The following is an 18,026-nucleotide window of genomic DNA, read 5'->3' on the forward strand; positions in this document are numbered from 1 at the left end:
CTTGGCGTGCACGAGTATCTAGTATCGTATAGTATCTAGAGTATAAATATTATTAATTAAGCCTCCGTGGCGCAGTGGTTCAGGTGGTTCTCACCTAACTCCGGGTGGCGTAGTTTCAGGTCTGGTTGTATTTTGTGTCTGTTGTTAAGTTTATATAAGTCTCCGCTACACAATAGCAATTTTTCGTGCCGGAAGTTGTCTCTGAATAAAATAAAAATAAAACAATATTTGTAGTTCCGAAATAATTAGCTGCATCAGACTGCGGGTCACTTATGTTCTCAAATCTGTATTTTGTATAGGTACCTCAGCCAGCTCCGAACTTTGCCACCAACAAGGCTCTACTATCTAGTTGGATTAGCGTATGTAGAGCAGTGGTTCCCAACCAGTGGTCCGCAGACCACCAGTGGTCCATGGAAGTCAAAATATGGTCCGCGAATGTTTTTAAAATTAAACATTTTAAGCTTGATTATAACACTTTATTTTTAATATACTTACCGGACTAAGAAAAGGTTGGGAGCCCCTGGCTTAGAGTATCCTAAGGACCAGAGGCTAGAGCTTTGTGTGAAAACACTAACGTATATTCACACTGTATATTATTATTTATGTATGTATCTATAAGTTTATTTCGACGTTTATAATTTGTTTAAAAATACGTGCATTTAGTGTAAGGGGGTAAATGCTGGGCAACTATACAAAGAGACAAAAAAGTAATGTAAAAAATGCTTTATTTTCGTATTCTATTTATAACTACTTATAGTTTCATTTTAGATTATGAATATGCTATGGTCCTAGCCAAAACCGTATCCGAAAATATGTCGGTTTCGCTTTCGAAGCTCCTTATTTTGTTGCTTGACGTTTCGATTGAATTACATCGACAGTGGTTACTGGCTGATTCGGTGGTATAGTAACCTTCAAAATCTTATCGTGTTTCAGACAGTACCTATTCATTTTAATCTAAATATATATAACTCAAAGGTGACTGACATAGTGATCCATCAACGCATAGCTCAAACCACTGAACGCATCGGGTTTAAATATGGTATTCAGGTAGATGTTATAACATATATAGCACTTTACCAAAGATTGATTGTATTGAGATTACAGGCCGATCTCAATACAATCAATCTTTGGTAAAGTGCTGGAATCCTTGCTCTGTCCGTATATACAGCGATATTTTGAAAGAATTATATACGAAGAACAGCATGGCTTTATGAAATCTCGGTCAACGTGTACAAATCTTGTGTCTTACATAGAGACACTTACGGAGTCCATGGATAAAGGTATACAAGTAGACGCTGTGTATACGGATTTCAGTAAGGCTTTTGATAGAGTCTCCCATAAAATACTAATTAAAAAGCTGGCCATGTACGGTATCCATGGTTCACTCCTTGACTGGTTCCAGTCATACCTAGACAATCGGGAGTTCTATGTTGTCGTTAATGGTTTCCGCTCCGCTCCTCACAAAATTGAATCAGGCGTCCCTCAGGGTTCCCATTTGGGGCCTATTTTATTCAACATTTTTATAAACGATGTTACCACCTGTTTCCATAATACTACTGCATTCCTATTCGCCGACGATATGAAAATTTTGATGAACGTTACGTCTCTTCAGGACGCCTCACGCTTGCAACAAGATTTAGATAGGCTCTACGAGTGGTGTTCACAAAACAATATCCAACTAAATTGTGGAAAATGTCTGCATATTAAATTTAGCCGGAAGATAAAAAACTTAAATACAGTTTATAATATACATGGAACCGTTTTGACTGAAGTCAACAGTGTTAAAGATCTGGGAGTTTTATTAGACAGTAAGTTAACCTTCATACCGCATGTTGACAGTATTATTAAAAGGGGATTACGCACTTTGGGATTTGTGATTCGCAACACTAAATTGTTTCGGAAGATAGAGACAAAAGTCACTTTGTACTGCAGCTTAGTTCGTAGTATTCTCGAATACTGTAGTGTAGCGTGGCGGCCACACTTTGCTACACATTCTCTTAGAATAGAACGCGTCCAAAAAAGGTTCATAAACTTCCTCGGGTTCACAAAAGGCAACATGTTAAAAAGAAAGTCTTATACCGACAAACTAGCTTTCTTTAAACTATGGTCCTTGGAAAAACGGAGAGATATCCTTGACCTAAGATTTATTTTCAAATTACTCAGAAATAAAATTGACTGCCCCAACCTATTAAGTAAAATCTCCTTTCGAGTTCCTCGTAGCACACCAAGAAAACCCATCACACCTCTAATGCCACCCTTCCGCCGAACCAAATTTGGTTCTTCTTCCCCTCTTTCACGGTTATCTAAGTTAGTTAACGAATATAGCGACCTCAATGATATTCACTCGGACACATTGACAACATTTACACGCTGTTTAAATAAAATAAAATAGTTACTACGTAAAAATTAGTTCATACAAACAAATGTAATCAATTAACTTTAAGTCTCATTTCCCAATATGTAACGTAGCTTTGTTATAAAAATGCATGCTGTGTTTACCTGTAATTAGATATACAGTAGGCTAATTTAAGGATAAATTATATTATGTGCTCCTTTTTATGTATAACTGTTATATCTGTTGGTGAACCGAAAATAAATAAATAAATAAATAACGTAGACATACCCTAAGAAAGGATTTTGATCAATTCTTACCCCAAGGGGACAAAATAGGGGATGAAAGTTTGTATGAAAATCCTGTCCTAAGTCACAAACAACGCGGGCAAAAGCCATTTAAATAATAAACGTATAAATAACAGCCTTTAATTTAAATAAAATTACAAATAAATTAATATAATCTATTGCCTAGGAGCGCGTTGATATTGTTGGCGGTAACATCGTTGAAGTATAGTCTGTAGACGGGGCCGTTATATACGTTGTTCACTGATTGGTCGATGTTGATCTTGATGATGAAGAAGCATGGCGCGGCGTCTGCTACCCCAGTTGGCGGGCTGCCTGGCGACCCTGGAGATAAAAACAAATTATCAGTCATATAGGCTTGTCCCGACAGCACTCGGGTTCAAAAAGTAATTTTATACAAAACCTTAACTAGTTTATCAATAAAACTTTTCTAAAAACTACTCTATCCATATTTGAGAATCGCTTGAAAATCCGTTAGATAGATTTTGAGAATTCAGATTTAAATCTGGATTAAGACAATTTAAGATATATTCTACCTCGGAAAATATTTTCACGTGGACGTGGTTTTAAGCAAGAGTTTTTATGCATTCCCTAAAACTAGACAGTTTCATTAATAATAATTCATATCAACTCCTTAATTATTATTAGAATTTTACTGGTACAATGAATTTGATCGGTAATAAGCACTGCATCGTTTAAAATCAGTAGCGAAATTCTCTACCACTGTCGAATAGCTATTAAAAACTGTTATATGAAAATTCGATCAGCCCCCCTAGCGGACGCCATAAGTATTATTTTTGCAGTACATTTTAACAGTCTAACTCGATACTCGCTCGTACAGAATATAGAAAATCGCGTTAAAGATGATGTGTGTTTACCAAAGATATTTATCATTGAATAACATAGTAAAAAAAGCTTTAAAAACTCACATGAAGCACCCAAAGATACAATGAAGAACAGAGCGACTAACTTTACAGAGAACATGTTTGTTGCAACAACTTTGTGCTAGTGCGCCGTTACACAATTATCTTGTATTTATAAATAACGGTAGCTTACTAAAAAATATCTTAAAGGTTAAAGTTTGTGCCGAGCTGCAGATAGCTACTGAGTAAATTGGTGCCGGGTTTGTCCCGCCAAGTTATCGTGTAAACATGATAATACCTACTATTATTTATCACCAAGCTTAAAACTTCGTCGTAATATAATAGAAACATTCCCTTGATATCTATTTCTATATATAGTCATCATTTAACTAACAGTGGTAGCCGAGTGGTCATAGCATTCGCCTCCCATGCGAGTGGTCGAGCGTTCGAACCCAAGGCTTTTCTAAGTTATATGTGTATTAGACATAATTATCACTAAGTCTAATCGTGAATAAATACATCGTACGCCTGAAAGTTATTTAACACATTTCTTGAAAGTATTCAGAGTCCTCAGCCTGCACATGGTCGGCGTGGTGGACTTAAGGCCTGACTCCTTCCTCATTACGGAAGGAGACGCTTGCCCACTAGTGCAGTGGGACATTAATGGGTTAACTTTGAATAGTAATTTAAATGCCGCTGTGGACTTGTTGGTAGCGTATACGACTGTTGATCACAAAGTCCGGGAAGGTTCTATTAGTCTTTTTATATCTGACTTTATATCCACAGATGAACTCGTGGCTAAGTAACAGGACCCGCGCGGAACGATCTCTTAGTTTAAGTTACGTCGCCGAGGTTGATCAATAGATAGGTGACCATGTCACACACCGAGCTGCTTCGTGTTTCTGAAGGCACGTTAAATTGTGGGTCCCGACTCCTGTCTATCGTTATCAATAAATCAATATTTCTATATTTTTGGACAACTCACACGCGGTCACCTGATTCCAAACTAAGCAGAGCTTGTACTATTGTAATCAGACAACTGATAAACATACCTATATATGTATATGCTTCTAAATACATACTTATATAGATAAATTAACATAAAGGCTCAGAACAAACACTCGTGCTGTTTACACAAATATTTATCCCGGGTGGGATTCGAACCCGCTACACGCGTCGCTACGGTTATTGCGGCGAGGTGACCACTCACACCACTACGCCAAACGTGCAGTTAAATATTTTTATTTAATCGTTACTAATAGTCAGTAGCTTGAAGTCTGACAACCAGTCAGATTACAATTGTACAATATATTAATATTGTACAATATCTGTGTATCCGAGTGCTTACCGCTGTGTGTCGCTTGTGTTATTCTTTTCTTCTTTGATTTGTCTTCTTTTAAAAATCTAACTAAACTCCCGCACTAGGAATTGCTCTTGTGTCGCGGGGACTTTTGCAAACATACAAACAACAGACACAAAGCACAACCAGACCCGAAACTATTATTTGTGGATCGTACGAATAATTGTTCCGTGTGGGAATCGAATCCACGACCTCCCGACGTAGTGACGACCTTAACCACTGCGCAACGGATGCGTACCTATTGCATGGGACTAACTTTGTTAACGGCGAAAAGCGGTTGCTTCAGCGCGGTAAAAGCATTCACGAACTTATACAATATACATAGATAATATTGGGAATTTCCTTGAGATTGTGCTATCATTTTAACTTTAACCTATTGGAATTCGAAGTAAAGAAATTAAAACAGTACAATTCTTTTATCAGCGATAGGTCAAGTAGGTCGTTTATCTTTATTTAAAACATGTATGTTCGTTACACGTATAATAACATGAGCTAGTGAGTCATCAATTTGGAATATATAAATGCTGTTTACTTCTCAAACGAAAACATTACAAGTTTGACTTCAAGAGCGGCATAATCATTTTATGATCGAAGTAGTGTGCGCGAGGTCGCACTAGCAGACTTCATCATGAATTTATTTGCCACTGTACTGTTATCGGTGATTGGCACGCTGATGGCGTCTCAGTACCCTGGTGTTAAGCAAACCTGCACTCAGAGACAAGGCGATGTAAGTACAATTTTATGTATATTTTTTATAACATCATGTGCTTTTAAACAGGGAGGACTACTTATGCCCGGTTTCTGAGGCACATTTAGCTATGTTTATCTATCCAAATTGTCATTTTTAGACGTGAGGGACGTTTCGGTCATATTGATGTATCTTGTGAGACAAGATGTATGGATGTCAATGAAGCAAGAGAAGTTTGTAGGGATCGTAGCAAGTGGTGTTCTTTGGTATCTGCCTACCTCTATGGGAAAAATCCGTGATTTTGTGTACGTACGTTTCTTATTCGTGTTTGTAAGCAATTATGAATAAAAGACACCTGCACTTCTCCTTTTAAAATATTAGTCCGTTGTAATAGGGGACGAGCTTCTTGCTATATACTGGGTACGTTACTAAACTCTGGGCTACTATTGAGAAATTTTCTAATATCAATTAGACAGACTAATAATACTTTGTGGATATTTATAGAGCAGTGAAAGCCAAATGGCATAAGTTAATACCTTCCATGCAAGTGGGTGACGGTTCAAAACCGAGGAGACACCCAAATGACTTTTCGAAGTTATGTGTATTAGGAAAAATATCACTTATTCTAACGGTGAAGGAAAATATTGTGATAAAACCTAGTATGCCTGAGAGTTCTTTAGAAAAGTGGACTCAAGGCCTAATCCTCCCTCATTAACGGAGCAGCCATTCACGGGTTAATAAACAATAATATTTTGCCCGACTCGAGACTTGATCGCACCGGTCGGACCACAGAGGCTTATTTATCATCAATTAATTACTTCACACAATGTACGTGTTTACGCAGAGTATGGATATTATTCAGTTGAGACTGACAGAGCTGTTATAAAAGAAAAAAATATGATAACCATTCTGCCCGATAATTAACAATATTTTAGATAATAGACGTTTGGAAATAGGGTACCTTTTATGTCGTTTTGTTTTCATAAAAAAACATCAGATTATTTTTTATTGTAATGTGTAGTCAGTTATTGTAAAACTTATATTGTTTTTACTTTGTTTACAGTACGGAACAACGATGCACACATGCCGCAATATTGGATACAAATTAGAAGATGATGGTAAAACAGTGACGTACGTAAATACTACAAACACATACGTCACCGGTCCGATCAGGCCTATCAACGCACATACTCCTGGCAAAGTTAGTGTTAAGGACGGAATCAACTTTTCGGGACCTCCGCCTCTGTCTTCTAATTTGCCGTTCCCAGGTGGACATGATTCGCAAGGAAACCAGGCACCCGATGGCCAGAGAGGACGGGATGAAAACCATACACCTTATCCTGATGAGCATGGAGGTTCGCAAGACCACCAGAGAGGTGATGGAGCATGGCAAGGAAATCAGTCACCGCGTCCTAATGGGCAGGGGCAATGGGGAGGTAACCAGGCACCACATCCTAATGGGCAGGGAGGATGGCAAGGAAACCAAACGCCAAGACCTAATGGACAGGGGCAATGGGAAGGCAACCAGGCACCACGGCCTAACGGGCAGGGAGGATGGCAAGGAAACCAAATGCCACGACCTGATGGGCAGAGGGGACGGGAAGGAAACCAGGCACCACGTCCTAATGGGCAGGGAGGATGGCAGCATCCAAATGAGCAGGGAGGACGGGAAGGCAACCAGGCACCACGTCCCAATGGGCAGGGACAATGGGAAGGCAACCAGGCACCACGTCCTCATGAGCAGGGGGGACGGCAACGTCCGAATGGGCAAGGGGGTCTGGGAGGAAACCAAGCAGTAGACAGGCTACCAGAAAACTCACCATTGTATCCTGATCAACCGACTGTAGAAGAGACTGTCATTAATAAATTGCAAGCAGTCGAAGTGAAGTTAAACAGTACGGCTGAAGAAATAAAAAGGCGTATGGCGCAAGTGAGCCGCTCAGCTAGCGATAGTTTTAACCCACCTAATAATGGACACACATCTCCCCAACATCGACCGGCTTCTTCAAGTTCAGTAACCTTTAATAACCCACCCGTAAACATCTACATTAGTCATAACAGTGAGCAAAGTTATAATACACCTGGACAACGCGATAGCAACGGCTTTACCGTGGTACCAAATAGAAAATCACAAGCCAACTGGAACAAGCAGCGTAATCAAGTTAATTCGATGCCTAATACTTTCAACTATCGTAATAACAATGAAGGTAGGAATCAACAGAATGGCCCGAGTCAACCATCTTCTTCATTCGAAGGTTATCAAGATCAGTATCAACAAAATGCTGGAAACCAGAGGGATAGACAAGAGCGATACGTTCACCAGGCTCGAACAAATAATGTGAAAACAGGCAGACATCCTCCTCCTCACACGAAACCTGCAGGGCAAGTGTATGTGGATGGAGGGATACTTGTAAATAATGACGGGGTTCATTTAATTCCCGCCAGTGCCAGTAGTCAGCCACCCGAGGTGCCGTATTTAGATCCTAACAGTATATAATTATAAAATAAAGTGTCGCACCGAATTGCAATGGTCCAAGTTCCAATTTTCAACTTTAATGCGTTTGTATTAAGGTTCAGTATATTTTATTTCTGTATTATTGTGAAATGTATTAAAGTTGGTAATAGAGAATTGATGATATCTTGCTGCCTTGTACTACGATGTGAAGTATGTAATATTGTTAAATAAAAAAATGTTTTAAAGTACAATTTGGTTTAATTATATTATCATTCGTCTTTTTGTGCGGTTTTTTACCATTTCAGTATTACGTAATTGTGGTAAAAAAATATTGTATTTGTCTAATTAATTTTGGATTAAGTTAATAAAATAACCAACTAAATTCTGTCTAAATCAATAAATAGAAAATTATAATTGTGAAAGTGTCTGTTGACATTTTTGTCAATTTACTATTGTTTTGCAAGCTAAGGCCTAAAAATGTAAAATTAAAATAATGAAATCTTACATTTAGGGTTGACCCCTCCTACACATTAAAAAATAAATGCATCTTCTGAAAAAGAAACAGATGGTTTGCAAAAAAAAAACACATTTCAATAGACTAACTAAATATCAAATAAAAAAAATATTTGGACAACTTAGGTACACACGGTCATTTAATAACAAATTAAGCGGAGCTGGTATTATGATAATTACATAACTGATAAACATAATATACATATACTTCGAAGTACATGCTTATGCCTATAGATAAATTTACAACCAGGCTCAGAGCCAATACTCATCATACCAATATTTGTCGCGGGCGAGATTTGACCCGCCACACAAGGTGACCACTTTAACCACTGCGCCAAACGTGCAGTGGAATTCTCGATAGCTAGTTGGTTGTCGACAGTCGATAGCGGGAGAGCATCGAGTTACAGGTCACGTGGTGAATGAGTGCTAGCTGCTGTATTTAATAACGGAAATCAGAGAATGACTAATGAGGTAGTTTATCTATTAAAAAGCGTTTTTTTTTTTCATAACTAATTATCTCCGAGATGCCCTTCTGGGGGCCTATCACGTATCTCAGTTGACAGCCATTTAAAAGGCACTATGCTGTCCATTGTTTTCTCCCTTAGATTATAGTGATTAGGACGTTACGTCAAAGCAGCAATGTACTGAGTAGTGACCATAGATTTAACGTATACTAGCTGTCAACGGTATATTCCCGGTGTCCACCCCCTGCTTGTCCACCCCGGGTGGACAGAGACACAAATCTTTTAAAAAGTTCTCGGTGTCCACCCCTGGGGGACAGTGAGAATTAATTTTAAATTATTCCCGCTGGCCACCCCGGGTGGACAAAGACACGATAGGTAGTTCAATACTGATTTATTTCTAGAAAGGATGAGGATGTAAAGATTTATCTGTGACTTTGATTAATACCTATTGTGATAATTATTTGTGAAGATTGCAAAAGTAAAAGATGTTGATAATATGATTAAACTATGTACCTACTTAATTAATTTTGTTATAATTATTTACACCCAATTCCAGCAAGCGTGGACATTGAGAATGTTTATTTAAGCAGTGGCTTTGTCCACCGGCGGTGAACATCGAGAGTAGTAATATGAAACTCGTGTCTTTGTCCACCCGGGGTGGCCAGCGGGAATAATTTAAAATTAATTCTCACTGTCCCCCAGGGGTGGACACCGAGAACTTTTTAAAAGATTTGTGTCTCTGTCCACCCGGGGTGGACAAGCAGGGGGTGGACACCGGGAATATACCGCTGTCAACTGAGATACGTGATAAGCCCGCTGAACGTGTTAATAACACATTAGTATTTGGTTATTAACACACTTTTATTTTTGGAAATTAAAGTGAATCAATGATTTCTTTTGTTTATTTGTTTTACAAGACAAAGTTGCTCTTGTGTCGCGGGGACTTACAAACATACAAACAACGGACACAAAGCACAACGAGACCCGAAACAATTATTTGTGGATCGCATAAATAATTGCTCCGTGTAGGAATCCAACCCCCGACCTCCCGACGAAATGGTATTGGCGTGATGACCTAAACCACTGCGCCACGGAGGCCGTTTACTGCTAAAGGTACCTCAGGAACGGGGGGTGAACTAAACAAATACGCAGCGGAAGTTGTACTGGGATCTTTCATCTTAGTCTTACTGTATTTAAGAGTACCTAACAGTCACACTCTACAAGAATTCTCTTTAAAACATCACGACTGATTCACAGGCGGTGTAGGCAGATGTCTATGAAGTACAACTATTTTGTGTACTATTTACAAAGTTGGATGCATATAATAAGAAGCCGCCGACTTCGAAATTCTATTCTTCTAGTCGGTCGCATGGTTACTGGTCAATCTAGTGTCAAAGTTGTTCAAGCCTCCCGAAAGGCCTTTGACATGGCTTAATGACTGTTATCTTAGTAGACAACAACCGGGACCGACTATTTACGTGACCTCCGAAGCACGGAGACGCTCAATTCAAGTTTTCAACTATGCGGTCACCCATCTATAGATTGACCGCGCCAAGAATTGCTTTATCCACAGATCGTTTACCGACCGGTGAGCACAACTGGCTATGAGCGCCTCCTTCGAAATGAAGCAAAAGTACTGACTGTCATACAATCATAATTGAAAATATTCATCTCTATTAATAACTAAGTAGTTTTGCATGTACTTTTTCCTCTCGTACCCCACGGGGCATCGATCGATATATTATAGTAATAAGTATTCTACATAGTTTCCCAACAGTACGACATCTTTTTGTCCATGACTGTTCCACGGGTGCTCACCAAGTGCGAGTTGGGGACTAGAAATGTGATAAAGAACAGGGTTTCATCACGATGTTTTCCTTCACCGTTAAAGCCAGTGATAATTATTTCTAATTTAATACACATCACTCCGCAAAGTCATTGGTGTGTTGCCTCGGGTTCAAACTACAAACTTAATTCTAGTAAAAATGCATGGTTATTGCAAACAGTACCGCGATTCTCTACCACTATCGAATACCGACAACCGGCTAGCTATCGAAAAAAATCGTATGATATTCGGTTAAGCGCATCTAGCTGATGTCGTAGTAACTATTTTTAGAGTACACTTTAAATATTAAGCTCTCGATACTACAAAGTACCGACTTTACGTAATCGCGCTATGTCCGTTCTAATTTTTACGCATGTTAGAAGGGGTGGAAGGAACCACATTTTTCGTACGCAGGACGGCTGTATTTTGTAAGATTACCTTTAACCTACCCTAAAAAACCGATAAATGAATGTTTCTTAACATGGTTTCATAATTTGCTTTCCTAGATTAGAACAGGATCCTTTTTTATTTAAATCTTAAAAAGTGGAACAAAGGTCGCATGTTAAAGGCTTTAGGCATTCTTGTTATCACTATAACCAATAGGTCAGATAACTTAAACCGTCGTATATTGTTACTCACCGATGCGACATAATAACCTCTTACAAAATAATCAGTTTGGAATTACCACTTTGCAAGAGACAAAGAACAATAACTTATATTCGGAAAGATAAAAATATATCTCAAGAGGTCAGGTCAGGCTTCAATCATATGTTAACTTTGATGCGTTGTTTCAATAATGATAAGAAAAACCCGAGCACTCCTCTGATTAAGTTGTTATGTGTTTATATTTGGATATATAAAGCGTTGTGTATAAACTGGTACATCAATCAAGCACCAATTGTCTGACAGAAACATGTACTTCGCTAAGTTAATCGTTTTATTCTTTGCCGCATTTTTGGGTGTATCATGTAAGTATTACTCTATTTGTAATATTACAAGGGTAGAGTTGTGAATGTTCTTTTTAAAAATAACGGCAGATCCGTAACTTTTTAAAAGAGATGTCGATATAATAGGGTTCCGTACCTAAAGACTTATAACGGAATCCTATTACTAAGTCTCCGCTATCTGCCTGTCCGTCTGCCACCAGAGTGTATCTAATAAAACCGTAATAGCTAGTAAGCTGATTTTTTTACAAATTATGTATTTTCGTTGCTGCTATATCTAAGTATTAGGCCCCATACAATAAACGTGTTTTGTTCTTTCTTTTTCTGTAATATCACGCTGACTAGCCCCTAATGCTTTACTATATAATCAACAATGTTTTAGCGGTTAGGCTAAGTCCTATTGAACTTTACTAATTCATATTAGAATATTTATAGAAGTTTGGTAACGTGCCCAGTATTTGGAAACCGTCTCGCCCTCTATTACATAGGATTAATATTGTAAATGACCAAACGTTTCCCTTGGGATATAGGTACTTTTTCGTAATAAAAGGAAGCAGTAGTTAATACCGTGTCGTTTCCAGGGACACCTGGTAGTTCCAGCAGCGGGGTAGCAGAGGCTGCTCCTCCACACGTGGTCTTTATGGAGCTGAACGTGGACGATGCTACTAACAAAGTCAACCAGGCCAAAATCTATAATATTCTTACAGACAATCAGACAGAGCCTCTGGACCTCTCAGGCATCGATCTTGAAGCCCTCGTCAAAACTATTCGCAACTCATAAGATTGATTTCAATACGTTTTAATTTAAGATATTTTTATTTATTAAAAAATATATACTCTATTAGTTTGTTTCAATTTCAACTATAAATGTCGCCATAGTTGTTTTTATCAGAAAAAATAACTAGAGGTTTTGCCATTTCGAGTAAAAGAAAACACATCAATGTTTTGAATATTTTATTTAATGAAAATAAAATACAAACTTTAAATCTACTGCTAAATAGTGATGATGTAACAATGAAATTATTATTCTTAATATTAAACGTTAATACATACATACACATAAGATACGAAGAGGCAAAATAACTATAAGATATTATTTTTTTTCTGTTTCTAATACATCACGCCAATACCAAAAGGCTATATGTAGATGTATGATATATGTACAGTAATATCAGTATATGTTTTGACATTAAACAATGTTAGTCCAATGAAATAGACGACAAACCTATTGCCACGTTACCAAACTTATGATCGAGAAATATTCTAAAATAAATCAGAAAAGTCCATAACACTTTGCACGAACCGAGTCAGAATTTTCAAATGAAATCAAGATATTGGTTAATCACATTAAGTTAGATTGCGGGATTAATTATGTAAGAAATTTAAGTAACATTCCTCATTCTTTAAAATTATTGATTCTATTATAGTCCAGTAACTTAGTGCAGAACATTGGATGCAAAGTTCATTCCTAGTGGAAGTATACAAAATTCAGTGGCCTTCAGGCGTATGCAGCTGAGAGTGGCCTTTGATGCAGCTACGTTATTCTGGAAATATTCAGAATTATAATTAAAATCTACATAAATCTTGCATGCCAAGCCCTGTCCTAAGTTATAAGATACTAACTGACTCGCGCAACTTCGCTAGCGTCACATAAAAGAGAATGGGTCAAAATTTTCCCCGTTTTTGTAGCATTTTTTACTGGTACTCTGCTCCTACTTGTCGTAGCGTGATGATATATAGCCTATAGCCTTCCTTGATAAATGGACTATCTGACACTGAATAATGTTTCAAATCGAATCAGTAGTTCCTGAGATTAGCGCGTTCAAACAAACAAACGAACAAACAAACTCTTCAGCTTTGTAATATTTGTATAGATTATGAATTAAAATCTACATAAATCTTGCATTCTAAGCCCTGTACTAAGTTATAAGATATAACCACCAGTGTGAATATCTACTTGAATCCTTTATTTTTATTAGCAGGCTTAATAAAAAGGCCCTTATCATTAACAACCAGTCCACCATTAATGACGGCGCCTTGCTTACCTTCTCCTTGTTCAACATCACGTTTCGGTACACGAACAAAATCTTCATCATCTTTCCTTCTGTTAAAAACTGGTGTCTTCCTGGCTTTATTATCTGGCTGAGTTTTCCCTCGATTATTATTTTTGTTTCGGCTACCTCGTTCAGCGCTTTCATCTGAGTCTACCTCGATAGAACTATAAAGATCTTCTTCATTAATATCCTTTCCTGAAACGGTTTCTTCAAATCGTTCTTTTATTTGATTAAATTTATCTTTTACTTTGTCTACTACGGTAGTGACAGTTCGTAAAAGTCCGTTGTTTTTTGTGACAGTGTTTGTTCGTACGTGTAGATTGATGTTGTCGCCTGGACCAGTGATGATTGTACGAGTAGTGTTCACAAACGTCTTAGAACGTCCCCCATCTTTAGAAATAACACCGACTCTGCGGCATATCTGTATTTTTTCTCCAAACTGTGAATAAAGAATGTAATGCATGTTAATATGTGTACTCTGGTCTCTGCCTATCCTTATGGGTAGAAGGCATTATTTTATCTATGTATGTTCTGAATAATGATTCGTTTTCTATATTTAGGTACATGTACATGTAAACATAGAGAACGAATTATTGTTATTTTTTTATTTAAGGACTAGCTTAATTACGTTGCTATACTCGCATTTCGGGTAAAATTAAAAAGGCGGTCTTCTGGGCGTTCACCATTCTCCAGTTCAGTTTCGTAAAGGCGTAACTGAATTACAGACTGTCTTTATTTTTTTTAGTTTTATTTTAATTGTGAGAGCGGTGATAGCCGAGTGGTATAAGTTGGCACCTCCCACGCAAGTGGTCGCAGGTTCGAACCCGAGGCAACACACCAATGACTTTTCGAAGTTATGTGTGTATTAGAAATAATTATCACATGCTCCAACGGTGAAGGAAAACATCGTGAGGAAACCTTGCATGCCTAAAATTTGTTTAATACATTTATTGAGGGCATGCAAAGTCCCCAACCCGCACTTGGCCAGCGTGGTGGACTCAATGCCTAACCCCTCCCTCATTACGGGAGGAGACCCTTGCCCAGCAGTGGGACATTAATGGGTTAAATTTATTTTATACTGTCTGTACTGTCGTTTTAATAATATTAGGTCTATAAATAAGTATAACCAGTGATAAAACTATGTTTAGATATTATGACCTCATATCTAATTCCATATATCATAAAGGATATATATCCCCCTTATGTAAAAGTAATTAATAAGTATTTACTTACTTGGCCTATTTCCTCAGTACAGGTTTCCTTGATAGGGTCACCGACCACCATCGATGCACCTACCATGAAAATGAGTAAAATTCTAACCATTTTTTAAAATTCACTTAGTTATTTATATTTACACATATACGTTTAGTATAATGAAAGCTAATGACTGAGCTCCTATAAACAGGATTGTATTTATATATCATTTATATTGTATATAATAATATATACTAGTGTGTCTGTTCGTTACACCTTTGCGGCTAAATCACATAACCGCGCTCATAGCCAGCGCTCACCAATTGGTAAACTATCTGTGGTTTAAGCAACCCTTGGCGCGGCCATTCCTTAGATGGGTGACCACATAGTGGTATTTAGGCTGAGCGTGTCCTTGCTTCGGGGGCACGTTAAAATTAGTTCTCGGTAGTTATCAATTAAGATAACAGTCCTTAAGTAATGGCAAGGGCCTAGGACTAACTATACTGATGATGTCCTCCTAGCCGATATACGACTACGGCGGTCAGTTTCATTGAAACTGGCCATTTGTTCAGGACTTTGTTTATAGTGTCCAAGTGTTTGCACAATACACAGGTACACTCTCTATTCCATCACTCTCATAGTCTGGTGGGACGGATAACCGACACGACCAGTGAGAGGTCAGGCGCAGGCCCGACGGCTTTACGTGCTCTCCGAGGCACGGAGGTCTTCGATCTCAACTTCCCAACTCCGGGCAATCTCTAAGAAATTCTTAACAGAAAATCTCAGAAAAGACTTTTTGGCCCGACCCAGGATTCGAACCCGAGACCTCTCGCACGGCAGCCGCATATGCTACCGACCGAAAAACTAACCAACTAACTATACTAGTAAATATATTAAGAAATCTTAACTAATTGTGTTTAACTTTAGCGTGAAGAAAGTATACTATACCCAGGACCGAATATAGGTTACTTTGTTTTAAAACAATCAACTCAGAAGCGAAAGCTACATGAAACTTGAAGTGCATAATATGCAGCCGCGTGGGGCAACTAGTATATTGATTTATGGTAACCTATAACAATAATTAAAGTGGTTTGTGTAAGTTATTATTGGCATAATTATTATCCTTAAGCTCTAAATATATGATATGGAACCGGTAAACATAGAACGTATTTATTTTATATGCTTTCCTTTTCCAATCTAATATATAAAATTCTCGCGTCACAGTTTTCGTTACCGTACTCCACCGAAACGGCTTTACCGATTCTTAAGAAATTTTGTGAGCATATTGAGTAGGTCTGAGAATCGGCCAATACCATAAGTGACGCAATTTTTTTTATTTAATTTATGTAGCAAAATAACGTTTGCCGCGTCAGCTAGTTTTACTCCGGGCATTAAAACAATTTACTTTTGTTTCACACTAAAAAAAACACATGGAAGTGTGGAGGGGCACTTAGAAAGGATTTTTGGAAATTCTCTCCCGAAATGAGTGAAATTACATGACATGTGTGCGAGGATGAGGGCGGAAAACTAGTGTAAAATAAATTAAAGAAAAACAGTCCTTTTTTCATGATAGAATGACCGCACTAAGGTTGTTTAAACCGCTGTTCGTTTACCTACCGATGAGTGCAACGAACTATGAGTACCTTTGCAATATGATGTGGCTTTGGTAGGCTAAATATATCCTAAAAGCACTAGTCAAATTGGCTCACTTGTTCAAATTTAGACATGCGCAATCAGGAAAGTAAATAATTACGCACTATGTTATGTACGAACTACGCAGTTTCGCGACACTTATGTATGTGTACCTATCAGCATATTTTCCTCATGTCTGTCACTATATATATAGGTGTACGTGTGTCACTTGACCGCGTCTGCGGGCTAAGCGGTAACGTGGCTAGTATATACCCTTATTATATAATAACGTTCGGCTTATATATATCTTTTGCCCTAGAATTTTCATACAAACTTTTATCATCTATTTCATCCTCTTGGGGGTAGAATTGATCAAACTCCTTTTTAGCGTATGTCTACATCATAACATCTACCTGTATGCCTTTCAGCCCGATCCGTCCGGTGGTTTGGGCTGTACGTTGATAGATCACTATGTCAGTCAGTCAGTCACCTTTGAGTTATATATATTTAGATGGACAAATAGTATTTATAATCAGCTGCATGAGCCCGTATTTTGTATACTTTTGCTAGCTGCGAACCTTGCATACAAAGCCCTGTACTAAGTTGTTAGACTATAATTTTTTTTCAAAGGTTTTAGTAGGACAGAAGCTAGTTTTTAATATAACTTATAAATTTTGTCTAACGGAATAGAAATATAGCCAGTTTCGCTAACAGTTCGGTAAACGATCCGTGGGTTAAGTAAACCCTTGACGCGATCATTCCATAGATGGGTGACCGCATAATGGTATTTGAACTGGGCATCTCCGTACTTTGTAGGGGACCTGAAAAGTCGGACCCAGTTTCTATTAAGGTAACAATCGTAAAACCACGTCAAAGGTCTTTAGACAGCTTCTATAATTTTGACACTAGGTTGACCATTCATCGTAATAAGAAAATGATAGAAATACACGTAAAAAATATATTTATTTTGTTTCCAGGGATGCCAGGTGGTGCCAATGTTGGAGTCGAAGCTACACCGTACTATTACGTAATGTCTTTAAACGTAGACAACTCAGATAATAGTATATATATGGGCCCTGTATATGAAGTGAAATACAAAGAAGTGAATACACGTGGTGATTTAAATGTAAAGATTGGTACTTTATCCGCTAATGCGAAAGACCAATCACAGTTGGAACAAAGATAGTAGGTAAAATATTACCTTAAAACTATAGAACCTATTAACTCGATAAATACTTTCAGTTAATAAATATTTTGCAGTGATTCAAAAGTTTGTTTTATTTACAATTGAATGAAACCTTTCTCCATTTATTTCGTTACATATAATGTACATCTAAAATTAAGAAACGTAGTCTGGGCGGTAGGGCATTAGACTGCCCATAACGAGGTCTTGGGTT

The 18,026-nt window shown here is 37.8% G+C and overlaps 2 protein-coding genes across 2 annotated transcripts; one reads left to right on the top strand and one right to left on the bottom strand.

Annotated features, from left to right (window-relative positions):
• Positions 1-5,420: 5,420 nt before the first annotated feature.
• LOC142981741 (uncharacterized) lies at positions 5,421-8,254 on the top strand. The gene is made up of 2 exons (XM_076127838.1): positions 5,421-5,587; positions 6,612-8,254. Exons 1-2 carry the CDS (start codon positions 5,489-5,491, stop codon positions 8,043-8,045), a joined length of 1,533 nt encoding a protein of 510 aa, XP_075983953.1. The 5' UTR covers positions 5,421-5,488; the 3' UTR covers positions 8,046-8,254.
• Positions 8,255-12,692: 4,438 nt separating this feature from the next.
• On the bottom strand, positions 12,693-15,186 carry LOC142981569 (uncharacterized). Its single transcript, XM_076127574.1, has 3 exons — positions 15,037-15,186; positions 13,795-14,242; positions 12,693-13,293 (listed from the first exon to the last, which is right to left on the bottom strand). The coding sequence occupies exons 1-3, from the start codon at positions 15,124-15,126 to the stop codon at positions 13,289-13,291; spliced, it is 543 nt and encodes a 180-aa protein (XP_075983689.1). The 5' UTR covers positions 15,127-15,186; the 3' UTR covers positions 12,693-13,288.
• Between the last annotated feature and the right edge of the window lie 2,840 nt (positions 15,187-18,026).

The sequence above is a fragment of the Anticarsia gemmatalis genome, chromosome 20 (genome assembly GCF_050436995.1).
Source record: "Anticarsia gemmatalis isolate Benzon Research Colony breed Stoneville strain chromosome 20, ilAntGemm2 primary, whole genome shotgun sequence".
In the NCBI taxonomy this organism is placed as follows: domain Eukaryota; kingdom Metazoa; phylum Arthropoda; class Insecta; order Lepidoptera; family Erebidae; genus Anticarsia; species Anticarsia gemmatalis.